This window comes from Teleopsis dalmanni, chromosome 2 (assembly GCF_002237135.1).
Source record: "Teleopsis dalmanni isolate 2A chromosome 2, ASM223713v2, whole genome shotgun sequence".
Lineage (NCBI taxonomy): Eukaryota > Metazoa > Arthropoda > Insecta > Diptera > Diopsidae > Teleopsis > Teleopsis dalmanni.
Genome location: NC_051847.1, coordinates 3,659,454 through 3,687,058, shown reverse-complemented (window position 1 = coordinate 3,687,058; position 27,605 = coordinate 3,659,454). Strand labels below are relative to the sequence as shown.

The window sequence follows — 27,605 nt, the reverse complement described above, 5'->3', positions numbered from 1 at the left end:
AATCATAAGAAAGGAGATTGTTTTTGTAAAATTAAATAATTTTGCACATGCAACGATTCACAGAGATCTTGAATACTATACTATACATCCTATACTACAGTAAATAATGCAATTCAAACATTTATATTAAAATAATATCTGGCAATACTGCAAAAAAAAATTGTGACAGCTAGAATTTATATTTTTAATACAATCAAGTAGGCATTAAATAAAGAAAAATTAAAATTGTTACAAAATGTGAGTGGGTAGAAAAATATAGAAGAAATGAGTATATTTTGTACATAAAATTCAAGTAATAGTGCAAAAATATACCCTTTTGTGGAAAGAAAAAAATCGTAAAAGTGAAAAATATATTTTAATTCAAATGAGAAGTCATTAGTACATAATTACCGTAAGTACAGTATGGCTTCAAAATACTTCGAAAAATTATGTGCGGCGGTAGCGCGAAATACACCCTTCCGAGAGGTACTTACAAAATCAAAGCTGTCACATGCGAAAAGTGCGCGCCCTAGTCTTCTCACTCGTTCAGCCATCAGTACCGTTTTTGCACGTCAACCAGGAACGCGTTCCGAATTTTTAAAATCAGAGTTGCAATGTCCCAAATATAAATTTCCTTCCTCACCATCTTCGGCGGCATCATGCTTTGGAGGAACTCATAATGCAACAATAAAATCATTTGGAACTTCGAGTAAACCACCTGACAAGGCTCCTATTTCATCATATGTATGTAGCAGTTTCCAAAAGCAGCTTATGAGTAACTCAAGTTTTAATACAACCAAAAGAGCGGTAGCAACGTGCAGGAGCACTTGTAATAAATGTGTTGATAATGATGAGGCCGACAGATGCAAGCAATTTCCAGAACCGTTCAAACACTTTGATCTCTCAAAATGGTCTTTTCCTGCTGATTGTTGTAAAAGAAAATGCCCAGATTTGCCACGATATGATGAATTATATTGGCAACCTTCGAACAAAAATAAAAAATATCAACAAACTTGGTCAGATTGCAAAATGGTAAGTAAGCCGAGAATTGTTTGCTGTCTAAACAAATGCAAACCACCAATAGTAAAACGTACTCGTTGTCCAGTAGAATGCGCCTGTTCATATGATCAAGCAAAATTTAATATGATTTGTAAATTGGGCCCAGGACGCTGCCCACGGTTAACGATGCCTTGTTGTAAGGGAGCACGTTATCCACCATGTTGCAAAAATTTTCCGAAACCAAAGAATTGCTGCAAACAAAAATGTCCTTATCCGAGCTTCTCTGAGTGCAGACACAAAAAGTTGAAGAAACCACCCATAGTTGAATGTAAGTGTCTTAGGAAGATACCCAATTGTGAACTCGAGAGAGCGCGCCAACGGCTGGCCCGAATGGGTCGCTATTTTTAATTCATTCACAATACGAAATCAATGCAATATTTGAATCAAATAGTATAGTTAGTCTTTGGCTACATACTGATGTTGTCCTCAACAACAGCATTTAGCGAGAGCACTGACAATATTATTTATTCAACTATTGCATGTACATAATACCTGACATGTCGGCATTTGTGGCACTTAAAATTTTTTTGAAGTCCTATTGGATTTTTAAACACTACTATCGTAACGAGCAAATCTTGACGTTATAAGCTGCCCTAACAGTATTATTAATAGTTCGATTTTTACCGGATGAGACGAAACAAACTAGACAGCTCAATATTAAGATTGCCTGATTATATTCTTTGACAACAATAGCGTAAAAGTTTTTGACATTCGTTTTTATTGGATAGAATAAAATACAACCAAGATGCGTGAACAATTGCAATATTAGATTCCCTATCATGGCTAAACGAAGAGTTGATATGCAATCCTATTCTATGTCAATAAATAGATTTGCTTCAACGGGTGTCAAAAATTTGAAGCTACTTCGCAACGGCAATTTTTCATCATCAACTTCAATCGCAAAAGACATCACAGTTACTTCTTAGTTTTCCAAAGAGGAGGTAGAGAGAGGGTCATTCTTCATGGAAATTTGACGTGCTCTTATTTGCCTTCTCACATGAAGATGTTTTTGATGCCGATGATTTAATGCAAAACAATACTTTTAAGAGCGTGAGTACACAAAATGAAACTTTGACCTATCTTCATCGATCACGCAAACGTATGTAACCTTCATTTATTGGAAATGACTTATGCATGACAATAATACTAACAAACATAGCAATTGAGAGAAGATGTGATCTTTCCAAATCTATATCCGGTAAAGCTCTTCATGGTCTAATAACTAGAGTCACATTTTTGAAAAATCAAAGGTGAGAAAGGCATTATGTATTGTAGGAACTTTTTGCTTAAGAAATCTATTTTTCCGATCCATAAGTGTCTACTATATAACTATAGCAAATTTTGTACTATTCATCAGATAAATTTGAACAAATTTCAATTACTTGAAATGCAATCATAAAAGCAAGTAAGTTATTGAATGCTCTTCAATACTGGAAAAGATGGGATAGTTTGCTTTAGAATCACATCAAAAAGAAAACTTCAGATAAAATGTTCTAAATAGCTATAAAACTAGCTATAAAAACCTCAAAATTGATTGCGACATTACTGATATTGATAACAATTTCTTACGGGAAGACTTTATGGAACAGATAAGATACCTTGATTGTTTCATCAAAACAAAGGCTACATATAAAAATGAATGCAAGGTAGAGATTTGGATATGAAAATTTTCAGTTTTTATCAGTAAGGATTTTTTTGACGAGATGGGTTATATAATGGAGTTTGCAAAATACCGCGCACTGTACCTTTTTTTTGCAACTATTTACATCAAAATGTATTTTGGACATCAAGAATCCATAGAGGAGGTAGCTGACAAAACATTATTAGTCGTATGTCCAGCCAGAAGTACTGCATTGAAATGCATGGTGCTCAGCCAGATAAAATCCTAACAGGTCATTAGGATGAATGACTTCTCATTATAATTTAAGCATCTTATATCTTTTAGAGATCAAAAATTTTTAGTTTACATTCTAATAAATATATAATAAATTTCTGACTTAAAATAATTATCTACGTTGCCTTGAGTTTGTTATATAAAGTTAGATTCTATTTAAATTTCCATTTTTCAGAATAAATTTTTAGTTCATTGTGAAACGTTCAAAATTGTCTCCTCTTCAGTTTGGACAAAATTTCAAAATTTTATGTAAGTTTTTTTGGTATTTCGTATTTGGCGTTTTCAAAATTTGCAATAGAAATTGTGCCAATTAAATAAGTTAAAATGTTTCAACTCACACGTCATTTGAAAATACCTCTATCAGTTGTTAGCAAATTGGGACTCAGTTTAATGGACAGGAAGCCAATAATTGCTCCATTAGTCTGCAATATGCACTCCTTACTGTTGAGTCCTAGTTTCGGAACATCAAGCTGTTCCACCAAACCACCAAAGCGGCTTAAGAGTTGTAAGAAGCAAAAGTGTGAGAAGGTGGATAAGCCCCCGTGCAAGCCGAAATACGATGCCGCGAAAAAATTTAAATGTAAAACTCTTGAAGATCACAAACCCCCTCCGAAAAAGAGTAAGAAGAAGAAAATTAAGTCGATGTGGTTGAATCCTCCGTGTTGTATTGTACAGTGTGTAATGCCTGATCGCAGCGATGTACATTACTATCGACCAATCAACTACCTAAAGCGTAAGTATAAAAAGACTTGGATAAGCTGCCAAAGGGTACCACCTAAACCACGGTGCCTGCCTGTCAAGTTCATATATCCAACACCGAAAAGGCGAACATTTAAGAGGAAGAAGGGTGCCAAAAAATCAGGTTGCGATAGAGAACTGACAAAGTTTGCAGAGACTTTAATGCCATGCAGAAAGCCCAAGTCAAAAGCTAAATGCCCTAAAATCACTTTGGAAGGTTGCAGGGGAGTTCGTGTCCCACCCAGATGCTTCAAAACACGAGTACCTCTTGATTGCGAAAAAGTTTATTGCCCGTGGCCTAGCTTTTCGGAATGTGACCATCCTAAACTAAGAGAACTACCACCTTCAGAATGTCTTTGTTTATCGGGAGCTTCTTTATGCATTTTATATAGGTATCTTAATGCCATGAGTAATGCCAAGCACTAAATGAATTGCTACTGCTAGCGCATATGGCCTAATACCTTTTGTAGAACTACATTAGGACATCAGATAATGACATCAATCGGACATCGAACTGAAAATTTTTTCAACCTTTGGGTTGAAATCAAAAACCACACCTTTGAAATGGTTCTATGAGGCTATGGAGGGATGTTACTGGAGGTATGAATTTCTGCAGGCAATACAAATTTAGATGGTGTGTTGACTTCATGTGTTCATGTGCAAATTTACAATTGAAATCACCAAGTCCAACAATTGTCCAGCAATAGAGTTTGGAACGTTTCAAGAAGTCTAAATGTGAAGTCAATTTTCAAACCTCAAAGCACCCCTGCATTCTTCAATGGCGTGTGAATTTTCACATCTCGTGTAAAAGGACAGACATGTGTCTTACATCTAGACATATTAAACGCAAACATTTAACTTATTTAAAACAATTTCTACACTGCATACAATAGAATAAAATTTCTTGATTTCAGTAATTCGTTTGTTTTACTTTTTCAATATATAGCAAAAAACTTAGTAAAAAATATAACAAATAACATATTTCAGCATTGTTTTTAACTAAATCTCAAGTACTTAAAGTGATAAAATTAATAATGAATATATTATGTAGTAAGTTTTTGGTCAATACTTCCCAAATTGGTATAAAACACTACAGAAGTAAAAGATAAGTGCTTATCCGTCAATTATTTTGGACAGTATAAAACGCTTAAAGCTAGAGGCTTAAAATTCAAATACTAGAGGCTTGTCAAAATCCAGAATTACTACTAGTAACTGGGTGTATGAAAAGTCATTGAATGAATGACCTAAGTTAATCTATGAAGGCTATAGGTGAATTTTCAAATCTTCGAATTCGTCCTCTATACATAAAGTCAAAGCTCCACACCAACAATATCATTGATACATCAAAGAGATTATTTCGCAATCAACGGAAAATTATTGTGTCGTATTCAAATATTCATTATATGAAAAAACCGGGTAGAAGGAAGGAACACAGAAAGCAATGTACAACCCCAGAAAGACATTTATCAAAAACAATAGCTATTCACTTATAAATCACACTAATGGATTTATCACGATGTCTAAATTGTGATATAATTTTATTAGATGTCAAATCTCATATTCCGTTCATTATTCCCTGCTCTTAAAGTTAGGACATTTTATTTTATTGAGTGATCCAGTTAACCAAAACAAGGGCTTGGGATTTCAAACCCTACATAGTAAAAATCACAATTAACAAATAGTTCATCATTGATATCAACTGAGCTACTGTAAGTATGCATATTATGAAAGAGAAAGTAAGATAATCAGTTTAGACTTCCAATAAGTTGAAAGTTTGCTCCAATGAAGAGCAAACCTTTAAGAGCTTAAATTTTTAACTTTTTGTTAAACATATGCATTAACAGGCATACTCACTGATCATATATACCAGAAGAGTAGTACTCATAAGATGAATCATATATATTGGAGGAAATCTGACACATTGGAAAACCTTTTCTTTCTTATCTGACACATTGGAAAACCTTTTCTTTCTTATAATACTGAAAAAATGTTTAAAGGAAACTTTTGAAAACACAAAATCATAATATTATGGTGAACTTTTATTTAAAATGGATACCATCCATCAATAAATCAAGAATAGTAGAAGGGCACTTTGAGACCACGTTTGCAGAAATTTAATCCTGATTTTCAGTTAATCATGTTAGTGCAGTAAAAGTCGTATAGCTATAAACCAAGTATATTTAAAAAAACCGCCCAAAAAATGTAAAGCCACAAATATCGCACAAACGAGAAAAATATACTTCTTTTATGAAGGTAGGCAATTGAAATACAGCCTGATCTGAGAGAACTTTGAAAAAAAAAGTTCTATAATTTCATTGGTTTCATTAAAACTACTCTTGTATAATTGAGTAGTTTATAATTAATTTTATGAAATAATATAGTGCTTATTGCCCTCCGACCATGCTACTAATTTAAAATTAAAGTCATTCTTGTCTTAAACGTCAAAATTCTGTAAAGTTTCAATAAATTTCTATTGACAAGTAATTTACTCTTATTTTTGTCTGATTTTCTCTAAATTCCTTTCAGTTTCATCCATTTTCCGCACAACCCGGCCAAAAAACGTAGTTCCAAAGCACATGTTGCCTTTGGTCCAACTGCAGACATTCTTCTTCATATTCAGCCAAATCAAATGCTGAAAAATATGTTTCGGCAATTTGTCGTTGCCTGCATAAATCCAACACGAATTCTAATGAAATCGTATTCGTGCAAAACACCGAAGTTATGTCCTAAAATCCGAACTAAACGTGGCTGGGAGACAAAGAGTAAACCATTTAAAATTAAATTACTTTCTGAAATAGAACAGGAAAAAGAAGACGCCGAAACTAGTGTTAAAATAGATTTGAAACGATTCAAATCATTTTGGGATATTACTCCTGAGTGTTGCTACAAGAAATGCCCAAGATCTGCACGTTACGATGAGTCTTACTACATGCCGTCAAATCCATATAAACGTTATTATAACAAAACTTGGGTTGATTGTCTAAAAGTTGAGAAAGAAGCGCTTTGTATTGATGAAATTCAAGGGTTTCTGGAACCAGAGTATCGTTCGCGTAAGATGCTTAAAGAATGCAGTAGCCGAAAAACTCACTCCAAAATTCCTAAACATCTAATGGCTTGCAAAAATCCTAATGTGGGTTCGAGTTCTTGTCTTAGTAATTTGCAACTGCTTCATTGTAGAAGTGTACGAAAGCCACCGAAGTGTAAGAAAACTCGTTTAGCAAGCATGTGTAAGAAAGTTAACCCCCCTTGCCCGAGTTTCTCTGAATGTGAATTAATCAAAAAACTGAATTCCGATGGTCCAACAGAATGCAAGTGTTGGCAAATGACATCTTTGTGTGAAACAGTAAGAGAAATGAGGCAACAACCATGAACCATAATGAGGACCAAAAATGGACGGTAGTTAACTTATTTCTCATAACTATTGTTCGTTTTTCTGTGAAGAGAACAAATTCCATTCTGAATTTATTTCTTCAATTGCGAAACCAACGATAGTTATAAGACATGTTTGATTTCTACTGTGGATTGTATTTAATTTTGGTTTGAAGAGTAAAAAAGAAATTGTACACTTGAGGCACTTAAAGTGCAATTAATACAAAACTCAAGTAAATAAAGATTTAAATGTCAAAATTAAAAAAAAAAGGTTTAATTAATTTTCGTAAAATATATCTCATTTTTTGTTTGCCAATCTTTTAATTTTCTTATAGTCTCCATTTTTTTTGGCAACATCGTTTCGCGATAATCTTTTTCAAAAAATTCCTGTCTAGTTTTTACAGTGAAGAACACTGCTGTACTTGGCTGTCAAAAAGGCGAGGGCTATGTTTGCAAAAGTTCTGAAGCCATTTTACTTACTCAATGAAGTTCGTCAGCAATTGATTTGCAGCTCCAGATTCCAACCCTATTCTTGCATAAAAAAAAAGCCAAATACTTGTCCTAAAGTAAAACCTCCTTGTTTCAGAACTTTAAGACCGAAAAAGAAAAAAATTGTTGTCAAACTTTTTACCCAAATAGAGGAGGAAGCAGAACGGATTAGAATGCAAGCAATTGCATCACGCAAGCCATCCAAATCTGCATGGGGGCATACTCCCGATTGTTGTGTTGAGAAATGTACCATTCCTTTTCGTTCCGATCAAATTCACTATAGGCCAATCAATCCACATAAACGGAACTATAACAAAACCTGGATTGATTGTCGAAAGGTCGAAAAACAACCAGTGTGTCTTAAGGAAGAAGGTGAAGTAAGTTTTAGAGAACCACAAAGCAGAAAATTTCCCAGAAAAGGAGGTGTATGTAAGGATTGGTTTCCCAAGATTCCATCGCATCTACTCCCTTGCAAAAATAAGAATCCGGTTGCCTGTAGTACAAGTGTTAGAATGCCTAACTGCACTAGAAAGCATCGTAAGCCACCAAAATGTAAAAAAACACGTGTACCCTTAGTATGCGAAAAAATCGTTAGTCCATGGCCCAGTTTCTCTGAATGTGAGTTGATTGAATACCCGAAACCTGAACCTCCAAAAGAATGTAAATGCTTGCTGCATGTGTCTCTATGTGAGATATTACGACTAATGAAAGAACAAGAAAGTAAGAAACCAAAACCCGAAAACAAGAGATGTGCCACTTAGCAGCAGTATATCTGTTTCTGATTTTTGCTATCAGTTTCTCAGTAAAGAAAAAAGGTCAAATTTTTTTTTAAAAATTCTTTTTTTCTTTAAATGCGATACTAATGGCAATACTCAAAAATACATATTCACTTCGCAAGATAACTAAAAATTTGGTTTAAAAAAACCAACAAAATTTCTTAGTAGACTAGGAGTTTTTCAAAATTTCCAGAAACAAACTTCTTATATATTAAAAATTATTTTTTTTTAAACGTGTTTCAATTTTCTTCGGAGAAAATCAAAATTCAAAATTTTTCGTCCAGGACAAAAAAATTTTGAAAAGATTGGCAAACAAATTTGGTAAAACTTTTGGCATTTGAAATTAAGTACATGTTCAAACTAGCGAGTAAAGATATGCTTAGGTTACCGCTCTCACTAATTGCGAAGCGGTGCTTATCATGCAATGCGCTTCACAACAACACCAGTGTACTATCCGCTGTCAGCGGAACTTTGATACGGGACCAACTACACAAACCATCAATCTTTGCCACATCGAAGCGTTTCATGGCTGTTTGTGGCGGAGACTGCCCTGCTAAATCAGACTTGTGCAAGTTCTTTAAAAAGCAGAAGAAAGCCCCCAAGAAAAGCAAACCAAAGGTAGAGAAAGCTAAATTCAAGTCCATGTGGGAGAATCCCCCTTGTTGCATAAGGGTCTGTATACTACCGAAGAGGTTTGATGAACTTTATTACATGCCCAAGACTAAAGCTGAACGTAGATATACGCAAACATGGCGCGAATGTCCAAGGGAAATCAAGCCCTTTAAACGATGTGAAGTTGTATATCAATGCGAAGACATTATACTACGCGATCCTTTGTGTAAACCGATGACAGCAAAACCAAAAGATATGGAGAAATTTATGGCAAGTAGAAATTTCAAGTGTCCAAAAATGAAATTGACAGAATGTCGTCCTGCACGTAACCCCCCACGTTGTCAAAAGACGCGTTCCCCAACGGATTGTAAAAAAGTGAATTGCCCAGTAAAGAGCTTTTCGGAGTGTCTTAAACCACCATTTAAGAAGCTGCGCCCCGTTGAGTGTCAATGCTTGAGAGCATCGTCATGTGACGCACACAACTATTTCATACAAAAGAACAAGAAATAGGTTACACACTCGCTAGTGACTGGTTCCGCTGTATAGAAACTGTGTGTAAGTATTACAATAAGACCTGCATATCTTATGACTTTATGATAATAATAATAATTGCAATATAGATGAATGTAACTTGAAGATCACTTCTACGCTTTAGCATTCGCACATATAAATCAATGTTGCGGATGTTTTATGCTATTGAAGTTTACAATGGAATAACACCTAGGGTGATAGACCTGTACCTGGACGTAGTTTTATGATGTTATTCTTGTTATTCTTATCAGCGGACCAAAATTTCCAGACCAGAACATGAAAAATTTGCCCAAAAGTTCCCAAAAATAAAATTGCTTCAATATTTTAACTCATGTCTTTTATTTTGAGAAGTGATAATTTTTTTCTTGCAACAGACTATTGTTTGAATTAACTGTGATGCTTTTTAAAACTAGAAAATTCTAAAATATTTGAAAAATTAGGAAAATTTTATAGCATGTCCATATTTCTAGAAACATTATTCACATGCTTTACACGCTTAATAGATCTTGATAGCAGCTCTATTGTATTAATGAACTGTTAGAATAATGTTCGCAGACAAAATTCGCAAAGATACATGTTTGTATGCGAATATAAAAATCTTGCCAAGTTCTAGCCAGTGTATACCCCAATATTGTGTAAAAGCTGAGTATAGTAAAAATAAAAAGATCTCAAATTTGGTCCACAGCTTTAAGTGAGCGAGAACTAGATGTGCGCCATCTAACTGTTGTTGTAGCTAAGTTCGTGTATATTTGGTAAAGACTGATCTTTCTTTTTAGGGCGACCACGTTGTCTGCTTTAGGTGGGACCATGTTGGTGACATTATGTATGGGTTTTATGCTTAAATTGTATATGTGGTTTGTTAAAAATATTCAAGGGGTTTTTCAAATCAATCAAAATTCTAATTAATTCTAATCACAATTCTGAAGTACTTAAAATTCGGAACTTGAAAATGTTAATTTGATACCAAGGAAGTGTAATATTGTCTAATCAGTTTTGTTGTCTGATTTGGTACATTTGTTAGATATAAATCTTTTATTGTTCTGTACTCCTACAAGTTATAAATTTTATATTTTTATGAAATATAAGTAACGCATGGATTTTTGTTAATGAAAGGAGTTCAGTTGGCGTTCATTTTAAGGATTTTCACATAAATACACAACGTAAAATTCATAAAATTTATTCGTTACTTTTCATTTGTTTTTGGGAGCCATATCTTCTCATCCACAGCCAAGTTTTTATTAATCCTGTTCTATATTTTTATTTTCATCAATTTGCGCGCATTTTTAAATATGCAACAGCAGTGCATCCATTCTGGAAGGCAAAGGGTTGGCATCCATTTACCATTTTATCATTACAGAGACTTTTACTTTTATTTGGAATTGGAATGTCTATTTGTGTCGAAACGGATATATGCAAATATGTACCCATACATTGCTGCTGTTCCTGTTCCCATGTGCTCTGACTGTTTAAAAATTTAACAAAATTTTATGCACATTTTTTGTTTTTGTGAGTGAATGGGCCTTACAGGACTACACAGGATAAGCCTAAAAAACAAAAATGTAAACAAGCAATAAAGAATTATATTTAAATGCAACGTTATGTTTTTGGTGCCCTGACAAATAAAATGTGAACATTTTTATAATAAAGAAAATGGCGAATTTTTTTTTATGTTTTCGGGCTTAAAATTGCTCGAAAGGAGTGAAATTTGTCCTCTGTTTTACACCCACTGCCTTACAGAAAGCCTGCAACAAATGCGTGCATTAAGAGAGTTCTGAATTTTTTTGTTAATAATATTGTATATTTATTTTTTTTAAAAACGTCATCAGTCATATGCAGTTATTTCTGCGATCAAATGAAAAGCGTTGTTTACGACTTTCCCACAAATTGGTTTTGTTGACATTCTGATACTGTTTCAGTTGCTAAAACAGAATATTTGAGTGCTGTGAAATGTAAAGGAATTTAAAACCTTAAAAACATTTTCAAAACTATTTTCTTGGATTAATACTACAGAACATACATTGAAGACCCAGATGGGCTGCGAAAAATGCAATTTAGCTTGGCCAAGCTACAATCTAATGAGAGCGAGCATCCTTCGGCATCACCATCGGCAAGATCATCAATATCAAAAAATTGATCATTCCACTAAAGAGTTATTTCACTAAGGAAGCTTACAAACTAAGGAGTGTAGTCAATATCTCTCATGCGGGTTCTAAGATTCTTCTTCCTTAATCCCGCAGTTTGTGTTAAAAATGTATTGTATTCTTAGATCTTATCACCAAACGTGTGGTAGTTAAACGACGCTTATAGACTTAAGAGGTCGAACCTGTGCCTCTGACAGAACCACTTAAGTTGGATCTAATCACTTGAACTCTTAACTAAATACTCATTTGTAAAACACGTGCAGGGGACGTATGAACTATCTGACAGCTGCAATCCTTAATTTCTATCTGCCATACAAATAAGTGGTTCATATATTACTTTGTTCTGCAGTTTTTTATTTGTCAAAATGTCAAATTATTTTTGTAAAAAACTTTGTTATAAAAAATAAAGAATGGGTGGGAAGAACTCAAATTATTCAAGAAGATTTTTGCTGATGATACTGTGTCGCAACCACAACCCTAACATAAAGTCGAGAAGACAATAAAGAATATGCATAGTCTGAATGTCCCGACATCCAATGTATTGACAGTGAAATAAACGTGAAAAAATAAATTCAATAAATAAATTCATTGTACTTATTAGTAGAAAGATTACTGTTAAAAAGACTGCTAGAATAATAGGAATGCTATGAACAAAAATTGAAAAAGTTCCGCAAGTTCCTTTTTCTCCGGAATTGGTGCCCTGTGAGACTTTTCTATTTTGCATAGCCCAAAAAGACACTCAAAGGAGAAATCGTGGAGCAAGAAAGTACGTGCTAAGAGTGTTTCTTAAACGGAAAACTAGGGTGACATACGGAGAACTATAGTAATTTAAAGGGAATGAACTGAACGTTGAAGATATGGTATATACTTTATGAAAAAAATTCAATTACATTTTGAATACACCTTATATGTGCAGGATGAACAATTTATTTGCTAGTAAAATTTTATGAATTTAAAACACTGCATATTCCAGTTATCACTAACGCTTAAATAGTTTCATTATAAATTTATTATTAAAGGAACCTACATTTGCTCTAATGACGATAGTTTTAAATGTTGTCTTGCTTTTTTTTATAAGTCACAGACACAGATAAAACCATCTGTTTTACTAAGCAAATTCGTGCTAAATTTTTTCACACATTTTAATTAAACAACTATCTGGTACATTCTTTTTAATGATTACATCAATTCGAATAACTTTCAAAACTTAACTTAGCGACATCACAAAACGCCGCTCTATTTGTAACGTAATGGTACCCTATACCCAATGGTAGTAGGCAATATAAATACTGTATCGAATGTCGAGTGAAACTCTGCTGCGATATTGTAATGCTGTCGAGTTTAAGTTTGGTTCTTCTTAAATGTGCTGACTTTGTTGGAACCGAAGTGTAACTAACTATCACTTTATGATGTTTTTGTAAACTTACTATATTCTACTATCAATAAAAGGGTACCAAATAAAAATTGAAGACATACTTAGCGTAATAAATAATATATATTATAACAAATGATATGCATTGCAATAAAATATATTTATTGTAAGAAATTGTTGTCACAATTGAGTCTAAATGTGAATGTTGACTTATCACAATTAGAACTCAGTGTTGTATTTTTATCACGCATTCAACGCATATATCTTAGCTTATTTAGTAGACCTGATTGGTCTGGTATACATTAAGGTTAAGAGAAAGAAAAACAAATTCATGGGTTAAATATTGTAATTAATCGAAACTACCAGGTTTAATCATAAAAATTAGTGACATTTCGATACAATGTGCTGAGTTAATGTCAGCATAAAATACATTAAATTTATAGTTCCAATAAATATAATGAAAAGAAAAATGCTAATTTAATTGGGTATAAGTTATATACCAAAATATAGAAAGCTCTATTGATCCATTCGTTTCGATATTAAGTGATATTAAGTTTAAGTAAACTCGTAGTATAGTGTGCACGTCAGTTACATTGCATCGATTGACTTACGTTGCGGGTCCAATTTATTTAAATAGCTTTTCTTATAATTTTTCTAGGTTAGTTTTAAGCAGAATTTAGCTCATTTTCCTCGCAACTCGCTATTTCTTGTCAGGTGGAATTTCAGTAGTTGATTTTTCGTGTTCGCTGCATAAGAAGAGGTACGACTTCAGATGCAAAGTAGGCCAAATTCTTCATCGTGTGGATATGCGACAATTTTAAGTAGTTTATTTTTGTTAATAAATGTTTTTCATTTATTTTTTTTTTGATTTTTTTTTTGTGGTATAATAGTATCATTTATTATAGTCCATACAGATTGGTAATACGTTCAGATATACTACTCTACCAGGAAAAAATATCATTTAATTTGGTAAATGTTCAATTAAACTTACATGAATTGCTGTGTATTGGCTAACATAGAAGTTAAAAAAAGAAATAAATGCATTTTGTATGGTAAAATTAATGTGGTATAGCAAAATCGTTTAACTACTGTTTTAGGTGAATGAAGCGAACAGCATCTTTGAGATACCAACTCGCAGATTTGGTTGGATTTACTTTGCATGCGATCGCAAGGAATCCATTCATGTATTCATGTAAATGACTTCCAAAATTATTTAAATGTAGTAGTGAATATAAATAAGTATATTTTATATCATTAATAAATTAGTTTAGTATTATTTAGTATCATTAATAAATTAGTTTAGTATTTAAAAAAACAAATTTTTAATCAAGTAAAATTATATTTAATTACTTTTTCTGATGCAGTATAATGTACTTGCAATCTCACATAGGTATGTGGAACTGTGAATGAACTGGAAATCAATATTTCATTGTATTAGTTTCTATATATCAAAAAACACGTTTGTTCTACTTATAAGTAAGTTAGTTGTCTTCCAAAGTAGTTTAGCTAAACGATTACTTTGTAAAGATATAGTTCGACTTTACGATTTCTAGAACAAAGATATTCGCTTCAAAATGTTGTTGACTTTCAACAACATTGAGCAAACATTCAATAAGGCTTCTAGTAAACAATCAAAATGTGGTATGAGTCTCCAGATAAACTACTTATATATCTGATGTTTAACTAAAATATACTCCCGCACACAATATCAAACTAAATGAACTCAACTACTGATGTTATGTAGACTTCAATCGTACTTTTTTAAATAATTTATTTGTGATTATTTGTTCGCATCTGCTTAACGAAAACAAATTTGATTTATGTTTCGAATCGGTTCATATGCATATATGACAAGATACTACAAATACAAATATATGCGAAGGGTATGTGAGTGAGATGCTGCTTAGTAACCAAGTAACCAAACAGCAATCTAAAGAACATGTCAAAATCAAATTGAATTCAGATAAATTGTAACTGGAACACCAAGAGAAACTCACGTAAAGATGCGTGGCTTACAGTTTATTTAAGTTCAGTTCCGTTGAAGTAGAGAACAACGCATATATTGTGGCATTGCTGGAGATACTTAAGTATGTAAATGAAAGAGCAATAACAGCTTTAGGACGTCAACGATATCAACGAGCTCATCATGCAAAATGTTTTGCCTGTTGGCTTATAATGCGCGTGTAACTGCGCTATTGAATGATTAAAGTATCTTTCATTTTACCATTTTACCATTTACTAAAGGTAAACGAGCGTATCTCGATTAAGCGAAATTACCAATTCAGATGTACACATTCGTATGAATGTATCTATTCGGCATAAGTTGAGTTGCTGGTAAGGCAAGGAATACTCGCATTATTAAAATGCATTCGAATAAAAATAAACACAACTTTAATGATGATTATGTTGCTCATGATGATGTGGTGATGCTGATGATGATGGCGTTTCAGTTGATGTTGTTGATCTGCGTCAAACAGACAATAAATGAAACATGCTAAATGGGTTGGAATATGTTAATCATAACAAATACTCGTAATGTGGAAAAGAAATAACTCACAGTGAATCTTGCTTAAACTTGATATACAATATACAATAAAATCAACTTCAACTTTTTAGAGATTTTTTATAATCATTGTTCATATCTCAAATGTATGCAAATCTATTAAATATGCAATTGTGGGTTGTACATTCCAATAGCAACTAGTCTGCTCCATATTGTACAGATTGCATATATCAATCCATTTAATAGAATAAAAGGACACTAAAAAATGTTAGTCGTCACTGAATAGGACATACACTTGAGTATATATGTTATATACAAACAGAAGGTATGATAATATGAATGGCAGACTTTTGAACCAAGTGAAGTTTCATCTACAGAATATAACTTAAATGCTACTGATCATGTGAATGATCATCTGATGTAAATAATTTAAAGTGATTTGTTAAATACATTTCATATATATAATCATTTATATAATATTCCCATATTTTTAAGAATCCCATCCGAAAGGGGAATTAGAGTATATCAAGATGCGCTGATATAATACCTTTAATACAATCTCCGCATTTAAATCCTACAAGTATTTAATCACATAACCATTACCATAGTTTTTTGTTTTTCTTTGGTTTATTATCATTCACATACTCACATATATGAGTATAAAAAAATCGAATTACCCGCACTAAACCATATATATATGTACTCGTTCATATAACAGCGAGAAAATATCTGTACATTAGCATATGCATATGTGCATCAAGTCAACAATGTCATATCTGACAGGAATTGAATTAAAAATTTATAATTCGAGCAGCTATGCCATCAAGCAGTAAAACAAAAAAGAGCTTATAGAAAAAAATGTAAAATAAAAATCATTTAATTATGCGCACATTTTATTTTATGAGAAGATAAATACGAATTTTAATAAACTTCACGTATCTGGAATGCAAACGTACTCAATCACAGCAGTCTGCGGATAAGGGCCAGTGAACAAGGTAAACTGTACTGAATTAGATTCGATGGATTCGAATCGAATCGAGCTAGCAAAGCAAATGAAGTTACGAGTAAGTGATTGTTATTTATAAAATTCAATAAAGTGGCAACAAATTAACGAACGTTAAATTCAAAATTCAAATATACTCTTTCCACTTTCCCCATGTCCCCCTTCCAGCAAAATGCTAACTTTACTTACGACTCCATCGCAGTATTCACTAACACCTTTACACAAATCTACTTTTACTCCTACTCAAATGGAATAACCATAACCGCAAAGGATTGCAACGTATAAAACACTTAATTAATTCGCCAGACAAGACAGTAACGTTTCGTTTTCGCACTAACAACAACAACAACAAAAATAATTAGAAATTATAATGTAAAATGTATATATGGACGACTCAACTGAGTTGAGCGTGCAATCCGTCGGTTGGTTTGGGTTAATGGGCAAGCAAACAACATCTCCACTTTTCAATGCGAATTTGAATATATTGTACATGGTTGATGGTACATTATTAAAACTAACCCAAACCTAAACCGAAACCCAATTTCCAACTCCCCTCAACACAGTATAATTCTTTCTTGGATTCGCAACTGTGCCATCTACGCCCACTCACTCCAGAACTTCAGACAACATGGATATAGATAGTCGCAAACACGGACACATAAGTAGTTTCAATTTACAGCCAAAGGCAGAATTTCTGCTAATATCCGTTTTCGACTTAATTCTTGTAAGAAAATTATATTGTTTCGTGTGAGATATTTTCATCCACACTTAGGGCCATAAACTAACCACTACACAAATTTATGAATATTCTTAGCCTTTGACTTATGGCAAAACTTCTCACGCCAGATACACTTTAATATTAATTAAAGATTTAATGCAAAACAAAAAATTAATTAAAAGCTATTCGAACTCTAGGATTTGTCAGTCACATTGGGTTACGAACTATCAACTGGTTAGTTGAGCAAAATCGTAGTTAGTAAATTGGAATTGGTCAGATTGGAAACGTGTCCATTAAAAAAATAACAATGCTTTGTGTCCATACAGGTAGACAGTTAAATGTAAAAATTGATGCTAAATAATCATTTTTCAAAAATTTAAGTTATAGAAAGATCTACTTTTTTGACGACAGAAGTAAATAACTATTACCAATCAATAAATCACGACGGATAGAAAAATAAAGTTAACGCATTGTTTAAACATTGATAATATTTGTGGTCCTATTCCTACAAAAAATCATCCCAAAATTATTTTCCATTTATTGCTAGTATTTAATATTATAAGCTGTCATTTTTTGTTGCTTTGTGGTTTTGGCACATTTAGCTGGTACTTTGCCTTTTGCTTATAATACTGTGGTAATTGTAATGTATAGTTTATTCACTTCAATAAATGGCTTTACTATGATTTTGTATTAGTTTTGTCACTGTCCAGTTTATTCGCAATGTAGGGACCTATTTTCTAAACGATTGTAGTTATTTATGAGATCACAATTTGTGAAGTAATGTCAGTTTTATTTTATTGGATTTGATTTTAAACATTCTCCGATTTTTATGACAATTTAATGAGCCATTACGCCTATGTGGATCCCATTAGATTGTAAGTAAGTGTGACATCATTTTTTTTCTTCTCATAACTACACCTTTCCTTTGCTCCTTTAACTATTGTTGTTGTTGTAATATATATACTCGTTCAATATATGGATCCATGCGAAACTATAAACAAAAGTAAATACTATTAAATTCATGGAGCAGTAAATTTATTGCCTATAATGTTAGTTTTATCTATTAAGAAATTTTAAAAAATATCACCCGAGAAATAAATGCATTATGTAGTGCCAATGTTTGCAACATTCAATGAATTTATTTATATTATCTCAACTAGAAGTCAATGTTCAACTTCAATTGAGTGCATTTATTTATTTTTGGATTTACATAAAGAGGTTTTCGAAGTGTAGTGAACTGCAACAACAAAAATTCATTTTAATATTATTTTAATTAATTGAATTTTTGACTGATATCAAATTAACAAAACTCCAGAAAATTGTACGAACATAAAAGTCAATAACGGCTTTGGGTCAGTTGATTAAGGTGCGCTGACTCTGAGCCTCAAATTTGACAGGGTACGAGTTCGATTCCTGGTACTTGCAGCCTTAAAAAATTATTTACGAATAATTAAACACAAAAATTATTTTCAAGACCAACAGCTATATGATCAGCCAAAAATTCAATTAATTAAAATAATATAAAAATGAATTTTTATTGTTGCAATTCGCTACTTTTCGAAAACCTCTTCATGAATTTACTGTATGCAAATTGTATATAATTACTCTCATTATACCTAGTGTATTGGAAATAAGTCCCCTCCATAAACAAATAATATTTGCTCTTTTGTAATAAACTAACTATGCCAACTTTTCAGTGTAGCTACTGTTATGCAAAATAATACTGTGACTTGCTTTAATTTCCAATTTGAAAACACTAAAATCATGTTAAATTATTTTAGCATAAAGTGGAGCGGGAAAAGTGATGGCTTACAACTATTTACATTTAAGGAACTATAAGTAGTTGAAATTTTCTTCTATATATATGTATGAGTATGTGCGTGTATGTGTTTGTGTATATGTGTGGAAGGGTCGATTCGATTTATGGTAAATACATAAAAGCGGCGTTGTGCAAGATTTCCAACTCCAGCCAACTAAAGGCAATGTCCTGCTTATACGTATTTTTGCTTCATAGAATGCGGTTAGTATTATTTTTGGCTTGAGGCAAAATTTTTTGATTTATTTAGGAAATTTGAGAAAGTGCTTAAGGAAGTAGAAAATTAGTTGTAAAAATAAAAAAAAAAGTTGAAAAACAAAATTATAAACTAAGTACTTAATCAAATAGAACTGCAACAATTTAAGTTTATAATTAAAAAATTATAGCTATATACATATATTTCCATCAATTTCCTTATAGTATTTTTTTAAATTATTTATAGTTGTTAAATTTTATTTCAACCAATTTTGTCTTCAAGTTTATGACTTCATTAGTACGAAGCAACTGTCGTGTCCTTATTAAACTAACGAATCCTTTACAATGTTGGTATTTTGGTTGTATTAGCGGTACATTAAAATTTTATGCAAATTTCTGTTAAACACTCAATTCCGACGATATTCCATGTAGTACGGGTATTACATTATGAACCATCAAGCCAGTACATAGGCCACAGACACAGACACAGCCAGAGTCCATTGCCCACTTAGTCACTTTGAGATACTGAAACATATTTACGTATACATCGTAAATAGTAAGGAATTGTGTCGTATAGTTTCGATAATAATGGATACTTAGCACATGTAGCCAACGACGTTCGTTGTCATGTTCTATTGCAAGGAATTAGTTTCTCGTAGTTCTTGTGGTGGCATAATTAGATTGAAATTTCTAAATTTTTAGCTCAGTGGCGGTTTCACTACAAGAAGTGGAAAAAACAGTACTGAAAAATTGTTTAAATAAATCAAAATTCTTTTTCACTTATAGGTTAATTGATCCAAATTGTATATTTAAGCAAACTTAAAACAATTATATTATAAAAAGTATATTATTAGTTTAAATATATATTGTATATATGATAAGAATTTGATAAAGATTAAAAAATAATTGTTGTGTAATGAAAGAGAAAAGAAAAAGTTTTTATTATCAAAGAACAGTAAGAACATCACCTAATAGTTTGAAAAATATAGTATTAAAGAGAAAGAGAAGGAGAATGAAACCGATTTGTTATCAATTTGTTCATTTGGATGCCAGAACCGGTTATTGACAGAGAACATGCTTAATTATTTCTTTTTAATGTAAATTTTCACTACTGCAATGTGAATTGAAGAAGGAATGCGCAATTGCTTTGAGTAGGTTGCTATAGACCAGTGGCCAGAGAGAATACGGTAAGTCTTGCAGTAGTCGTCCGGCCCCTTTTAAAGAGTATGCAAGATCTAGAGTTATATGAGGGCAATATTAATCGAAAAAGTAACACATAACTTAAGTATCTTTCAATTATTAGTGCAAGCTGAAGAAAGTAAAACTAAATACTTCTCTTAACGATTTCAAATCAGTACCTCTAGAGTTACATATACGGAAACATCAAACAGTCTTCTTTTCATGTCCATTTTATTTATATAATAATTTATACAGTAATTTTATCAATTAATTGGCATACAGAAATATAAGATTTGATTGTATTTCTTCAAGATGTTTCCTTTTATGCACTTTTTATTTTATTTAAAGGTTTATATAAATCTGGTTTCAGATTTTTACTGAAGATAGAGTTCTGTTTGTTTAGAAATAGAAATTATACTAATACAACTTTATATATTATATAGTGTCCGAAATACTAAGACTTATTTTCATGTCATTCTAAGTAGTTTATTGAAATCACATAAATATTTATAAAAAATTTCCAAATTTAATAGTAAGTTATATGAGTTTTTTTTTTGGAAATTACGAACATCATAATTATGTCCTTTACCTTTCGATTGCCAAACTTCGTACATTTGTTAGCGAACTTCAGCCCCCACTCTGACGGATCGGAAAAGGATTGCTTTGCTTAAGTGAATTGCAAAAGGATTTGTTAAAATTCGAAATTTTGGAAACTTAACTTTCTTGAAATACACTTAACGATAAAATTAATTATAAAAGGCAATTGTGTTGGGGTGTGCGAGTGCAGAAGCGAGCGGTATGTGGCATGTGTGTATAAAAGGTGTTGGCATGGAATTTGAATAACCAACGTCCCATGTCCTGTTTCTGAAATTCTCCTACACATTTATTATATAAGACATTTTGCTATTTAGTTTTGTAATAAGAATGCAGCAATTTGTTGTTGTCGCTGTTGTTGCTGCTGTTGTTGTAGTTGTAGTTAAACTTTGCTACACATTATTGTAGTAGTTGGTATAGTTGCTTTTGCAATATCTCCAGCTTTTGTTGTTGTGTACGTTGCTCTTCATATATTGAAATACTAATTAAATGTTGAAAATAATTTGGGTGCGGGGGCTTTATACTCAGCTTATATACGAGTATACTCGTGTATATGAGAGCGTTGTGAGTCAAACTGAATTTTAAAGGCGATTTGAACTCCTGCCACATAAATCTTATTGCATATATGAATCTAAATTTACTGACGTACATACATACACACGTATGCATATATACACTCACACTTTGGCGAGTATGAATGCCCGAAACTGTATTGCGTGTACACAAGAATTTGCTTAAGAAAATGTTGCCAAGTATTAATCTTGCTGCTTTCTGTAAACATGTACGTGTAGGTATGTGTTTGTGTGTGTGTGTGTGTGTGTTAGTTAAGTTTGTACTTTTGCTGGCTTGTCTGGTTTGTTGGTCGGTTATGTATTAGTGAATGCTTTCTAATTATCCTTATGGTCCTTGTTGTTTCATGTTATTGAATATGGTCTTGCATTGAAGATGGTGCGAGCAATTTAAAATGGAATAAATTAACATTTTACTTATATCGCATCGCATATAGAAATTTATAGCAAACTACAGAGTTAAGTCAATGGTTCTGTGTCCTCAACTTGTCGGTCGGTCGATCGGTCGGTCGGTCGGTCGGTGGCGTTTGGGCATTTGGGCATGATGAAATGTCAAAATCACATTAAGGCGGTATGAGTGCGAAGGTTGAATGTAAATTTACTTCGTATACTCTTCTCATGTGGTGTGGAGTGGTGTGGAGTGAGTGAGTTTAAAGTATCAAATGTATAAAATTAAATTTTATTTCAATAATTTAAGTAAATCAAGAAACTGATTTATTTTTTATTTATCTCAAAATGTGATTAAATTATTTATAAATATCTACTACTTAGTTTTAGCAAATCCTACTGAAGAAATTTGACACCACATTGAGGCGTTTTTGAAATAAAATTATATATGTATAAGGATTAGAATTTATTGGCTGTATAATAGTTATAGTTTTGGTTTGGTATAAATCGCCTTTGACTTTACCAAGTATTATTTTTATAATATCCATTTACTATAATAGTCCTACCTAATCAATACTATCTTCAATATAATCCAGAGGAACATAGTCCAGTTGTTTATTCAGTTTCATTAACTGATTCTACCAACATATATTCAAAGTTGTTTTCGAAAAAATTTTTTTACAAGATTATAAACCTCTACTAAAATAAAAGGGAGAATAGTTTTAGTTTAAAAAATATGGTTTAAATTATTACTGATTTATCGCAAAAAGCCAGCCTATTTGTAAGAGAATTTGAAGGTATTTAAGGAATATTATTAAATTATAAAAAATGTTATTTTATATAGAACGGCTACAGTTAGTTAATTCATTTATTAAATCTTTGAAGTAGATTAATTTTCTGCTTAACGATTGCTTAAATCACTTTTAAGGCACAGCATTCTTTATAACAGACGCTCCTTATCAAAAAAACGGACTTAGTGGTTGAATATATTCATTCTTCTTGTAGAAAGGGACTACCAAGACTCAATACCACAACTGAATAGTAATTTGAATCTTTTGATAAATAAAAAGTACTTGAAAAGTCTGCACGAAATTAATTTTCCTGACTTAATTCAGACAGTAAGGTTCTTCGGTGTAATCTGTACTATAAGTCTATCTACTGCCGATTATTTTCAATGATGATGATGATGCTAGTGCTATATTTGAGTTATATGTGAATAATGTACACGAATAAATTATATTAAATATAAAGAAGATTTTATCTTTCTAATGTTGCTTAAACATTATTTTCGAATTGATTTATATGAAATATATAAACTTTCATAATTAAGAAGGCATATATATTGCACACCTTCTCACTTTGTTTTGATATTAACATTGAAATATTTGTGATTTTTTTCCTTTAGTATTCCGACATCTAGTACAGCATTTTAAGCGGTATGGTCATTTCTAATAGACAATTCATGCGCTTATAAGAGATATACGATGAATCCAAGAATATTTTCCCAAAGTAATTTAGTATTAATCTCATTAAGTTCTAAATATAAATTATCTATCGAAAATAAAACCATTTGTTTTTAAAGATAGTATAAAATTATCTTACAAAACCAGTACTAGTAAAGAAATACTTTAAATTGAGTCTTTAAAAACTTTCGTAAATTGCATTTGTTCCGTAAAGTTTTATATTTGATTCCATTTTGTGTCTGTGGCTAAATTCTGCAACTGAAATTAGCATTTTATGCTTCGACTACCTCGTATTACCATATCCAGCCGCCTACAGTGTAAATTGCCTTAAACCATGCTCATTATAAGCTTATGAATATATGTGTACATAATTTTTTAAATTTTCATTTTTATCTTGTAAAAGGGTTGCTTAGATTTACATAATTCCATGTCCAATATGGCGAGTCCTTGCTACTTATGAGTTTATATGAAATTTACTCGAGTGCATATAATGGTTTGTAGTAAATGGGACGTCGGTGTTGCCTTGTTTTGCGCCCAAATGGCATTGAATAACACTTATAATTAAAATTTGAAACGTATAAGAACACAGGCGGAGTAGGCAGAGGAAGCTTTACGATTTATGGGGGTGTAGAGCTAGAAAATTTCATATGCATGCAACGGGTTTGTAGATAAATTTGGAATCAAATTTCATGTTTTTTTAAAAATTATAAAAAGCATGCAATTTAATTTCTAAGTACAAAGTTGCGAATAGGGTAAATCTCTTATGCCTTTAACTTAAAAATAGATAATTCAGAAGAATTATATTTGTGTTTTTCCAATATCAAATTTTTTTATTAGAATCTAAAAAAAATGTCAATATTTAAAATAATAACATTTATTCTGCTATAAATGTTATCTAAATTAAAAACCTTAAATATAAGTTTAAATTATTCCACACTTAACCATTTAAAAACGCCACTGCTTTTTTAGAACAATGAAATTACCAATCTAATTATACGCCATACAAAATTATCTACTTGCAATTATGTACGTAACATCTGATGTGTGTGCGTGTGTGTATGAAGATAGATAAACAAAAATTTTGCAACTTCCTACCCCAAAACTTAAGTACCTACCACAATATGTAAACTTCTAGTACAATTGCAATGGTGACTGAACGAAAATATTAAGAGCAAGCAACCGAGCAACTTGTCCAAAACCATGACCGACCACGTCCAAAGCACGAAAACAGAGAAATTCGCAAAACTGGGTGGTAAATGTAAGACTAATAGAACATCGGCTCTAAGTGCTATGGCCAGATTTTAGACATTAGCATACAGGCACACATACACACAGTCATAGTAGATACACTGATATATGCATATATTAATGCACTAACAATGCTTATAGCTAAATACTCTACATTTTCTTCATTAAAAACCTACGGATACGTCGCCACAAAATGAAAGAAAAAAGTCAAACCAAAACGTATATTACAGCACTTGATATAACGGCAATAACAGCAACAACAATTGCAACAACAATAATAATATTAGTAACAACAAATGGCTCTTCATTCCTAATTTAAATGCAAATGAGATTCATTTGACGACAACGGCTACGACGACGCCGACGACGACGACGGACGACGACGCCGACGATGAGAATAACGACATACCTTGTCCATGTCTTTTACTGTTTTCCATAGCATACAAACAGGCGCACTTATCACATACCAAAATATTTGGCTTAACATAAAAACTAGCAGTCAAACAGATAGACAATAGTACGACCGACAAACTTACACACACATTAATAAAATTGGCTTACATTTATGTTTAAAGCAATGTGCACGCCTTTCCTAGATTTGTTGCATACATTAAAAATGGTTTCAAGCATATCGCAGTCACCACACACCGGCACACCGACACATCACTCCACACTACACACTTCACACCACGAACATACAATATACACCACTGCATTGCTCATTACAACATTGCCACCACGCCACACACACCACACACACCACACACATCACACAGTCTTTAGCACGTAGTGCAATAGTTTTGACAAAATACGAGTATCTTACGAATTACTTGCAGGCGTTTATGCAATAAATTTTTAAGCTGCAAATGTTGCATTAAACTTAGGTCTAAGCTTAGACTTACTAACACCATTAGGCAAGGCTAGGCAAGGCAATGCAAGACAAGATACAAGATACATTTACCAAGTGTACAAATTGTTGGCATTTTGTGCACTGTATTATGTTGTGATTCGGCAAAGTGCAATGGAACGCGTTAGGCAGATTTTAAAATCCAACAAACTTATTAACTTACAAACGAAACAATGCACACAAATTCATGTGATCCAAAAATTTTCTAAAATATGCAACTTAAATATACAAACTCATACACAGCAGAATCGGTGTCCATCCAGTTAGGCAGGCAAAAAGACAACATAGACTACGAACGGAGCGGTCTGACAGACAATCGGCCTGCAATTCTTGTGTAGAATTTGAGAATTTCATCAATGACATAGCAGAGCTGAGCTGATGAAAGCAACTCTAAGGCATTCCAATCAAGAGACAAAGTGGCAGTTGGAAAAATATTTGAAAAACAAACTAACGAGTGAATTTAGTTAATGCAGATTTCATGCAGAATTATGGAGTTTATTGCTGAGCGCAATGGAGCTTAAGTTACTTGCAGCTACTTCGATTTAAAGAATTAGGATGATCCCATACTAATACACAACGTTATGTGGGCATAGTTTTAATATAGGAATTGATACAATATAGATACATGGTACATTGTTGTGCTCTGAATTAAAACGTTATTTTATTGTTAATGTAACAGCAGCAGTCTTGTTGCAGTCTTTTAATACACTCTCCATCATACAAGTCATTTCAGTTCTGATAAATATCGAGATTTTTTGTTGGTTCCCATGCATCTATAACTCTTCTTAATACTGGTGAATAGTAAGATTCGTTTGTTGGTGCCTTTACTTTGGCATAAATTTCAATCTTGAATATGAAGGTTATTTTGTCGACATAAAAATTTGGCTCTACTTTTTGCCGTTTCAAGTGTGAGCTTATAAAATTGTTGATTTTAAGATAAACATAGATTATGTACGTGCTTTATCACTTTGTAATCCGTTTTTAGGAAGACTTATTGACTTTTTGATAGGTTATAACTTTGAAGTAAGAAACCAAAATTATCTTCAGCCTAGTGTACTATTTTATACAGCTTTCTCTTATTTCCTGATCAGCTAGAAAGTATTTGTATACCCGAAGCGTAATTCAACTTTGTTGAAAAACTCTTCAACGTTATCCGCCTGATATAATTTCAAAACAGTATATGTTAGTCTACATCTATTTTTATTGTGTAAGTTAATTAAAGATATGGCAGATATGTTATGTACTACATTTGAAAACCTTTATTAACTTCTAAACAACGAACACTATCTACCAGTATACAACGACACTCTCTCTCTCTCTATAACAATCGATTGAAAGAAGAACTTTCAATATCCAAATATATTATATAGTCCTTTGATTCTCCTATTTATACTTATGTGCCAATTCCTAATAATAATTTAAAATATCTGCAAATATCTACAAAGTTTTATTTATCATTCAATCAATGATTTCCTATTATTTATTTTTAAATAAAGTAATAGCATTTTTTCCTAAGAGATTGTTTTTTTTTTTTCAATAATTACATATAAGTACAGAACTTCAAATTTGACGTGACCATGACTCTCTATATAACATAGCACTAAGATCAATCCATTATTTTTGTAACCCTCTTATAACTACATTTAATATTTTAACAAATCACAATACTCCTAAAAGAGAAGTGCTCCCATCCCATCACCGAGAAGAATATTAGACTAGAAGTGTGTTTGTCAACTATTGATAAGCTTAACTAAATAATAACTACTCCTCCTGGCAGTGGCACAAAATCACTGGGAGGAGCTTTCCAAGCAATTAGGAATAATGAATTCGAAAAGAAGTGCAAAATTTTTATTTGCACAAATTTTCAAAGTTCCAATCCACATTTTAATCGTTGGCTTAAAAATTGCATGCGATGACTTGTGGTCATGTTCGGCCTTAAATTTGCAGAAATGGACTCGTTCTTTTGGGGCCACATAAATACAAATCGAAGTGCTGATGCCAAAGGAGCTGTGAGATGCGAGGTGTGAGCTAACATATTAGTTGTTGATTTTTAAAATTATTCC

General features: G+C 32.2%; 5 protein-coding genes across 5 annotated transcripts; all 5 read left to right on the top strand.

The window, feature by feature from the left end:
• The first annotated feature begins 219 nt into the window (after positions 1 to 219).
• On the top strand, positions 220 to 3,008 carry LOC119683727. Its single transcript, XM_038097536.1, has 2 exons — positions 220 to 2,288; positions 2,396 to 3,008. The coding sequence occupies exon 1, from the start codon at positions 403 to 405 to the stop codon at positions 1,384 to 1,386; it is 984 nt and encodes a 327-aa protein (XP_037953464.1). The 5' UTR covers positions 220 to 402; the 3' UTR covers positions 1,387 to 2,288; positions 2,396 to 3,008.
• A 107-nt stretch (positions 3,009 to 3,115) lies between these two features.
• Positions 3,116 to 4,587, top strand: LOC119685572. Its single transcript, XM_038099893.1, has one exon. The coding sequence runs from the start codon at positions 3,257 to 3,259 to the stop codon at positions 4,094 to 4,096; it is 840 nt and encodes a 279-aa protein (XP_037955821.1). The 5' UTR covers positions 3,116 to 3,256; the 3' UTR covers positions 4,097 to 4,587.
• A 1,550-nt stretch (positions 4,588 to 6,137) lies between these two features.
• On the top strand, positions 6,138 to 7,300 carry LOC119681021. The gene has a single exon (XM_038094078.1). It carries the CDS (start codon positions 6,300 to 6,302, stop codon positions 7,038 to 7,040), a length of 741 nt encoding a protein of 246 aa, XP_037950006.1. The 5' UTR covers positions 6,138 to 6,299; the 3' UTR covers positions 7,041 to 7,300.
• A 31-nt stretch (positions 7,301 to 7,331) lies between these two features.
• LOC119681020 lies at positions 7,332 to 8,506 on the top strand. The gene has a single exon (XM_038094077.1). The coding sequence runs from the start codon at positions 7,486 to 7,488 to the stop codon at positions 8,287 to 8,289; it is 804 nt and encodes a 267-aa protein (XP_037950005.1). The 5' UTR covers positions 7,332 to 7,485; the 3' UTR covers positions 8,290 to 8,506.
• A 27-nt stretch (positions 8,507 to 8,533) lies between these two features.
• On the top strand, positions 8,534 to 9,775 carry LOC119681019. Its single transcript, XM_038094076.1, has 2 exons — positions 8,534 to 9,471; positions 9,537 to 9,775. The coding sequence occupies exon 1, from the start codon at positions 8,656 to 8,658 to the stop codon at positions 9,424 to 9,426; it is 771 nt and encodes a 256-aa protein (XP_037950004.1). The 5' UTR covers positions 8,534 to 8,655; the 3' UTR covers positions 9,427 to 9,471; positions 9,537 to 9,775.
• The last annotated feature ends 17,830 nt before the right edge of the window (positions 9,776 to 27,605 follow it).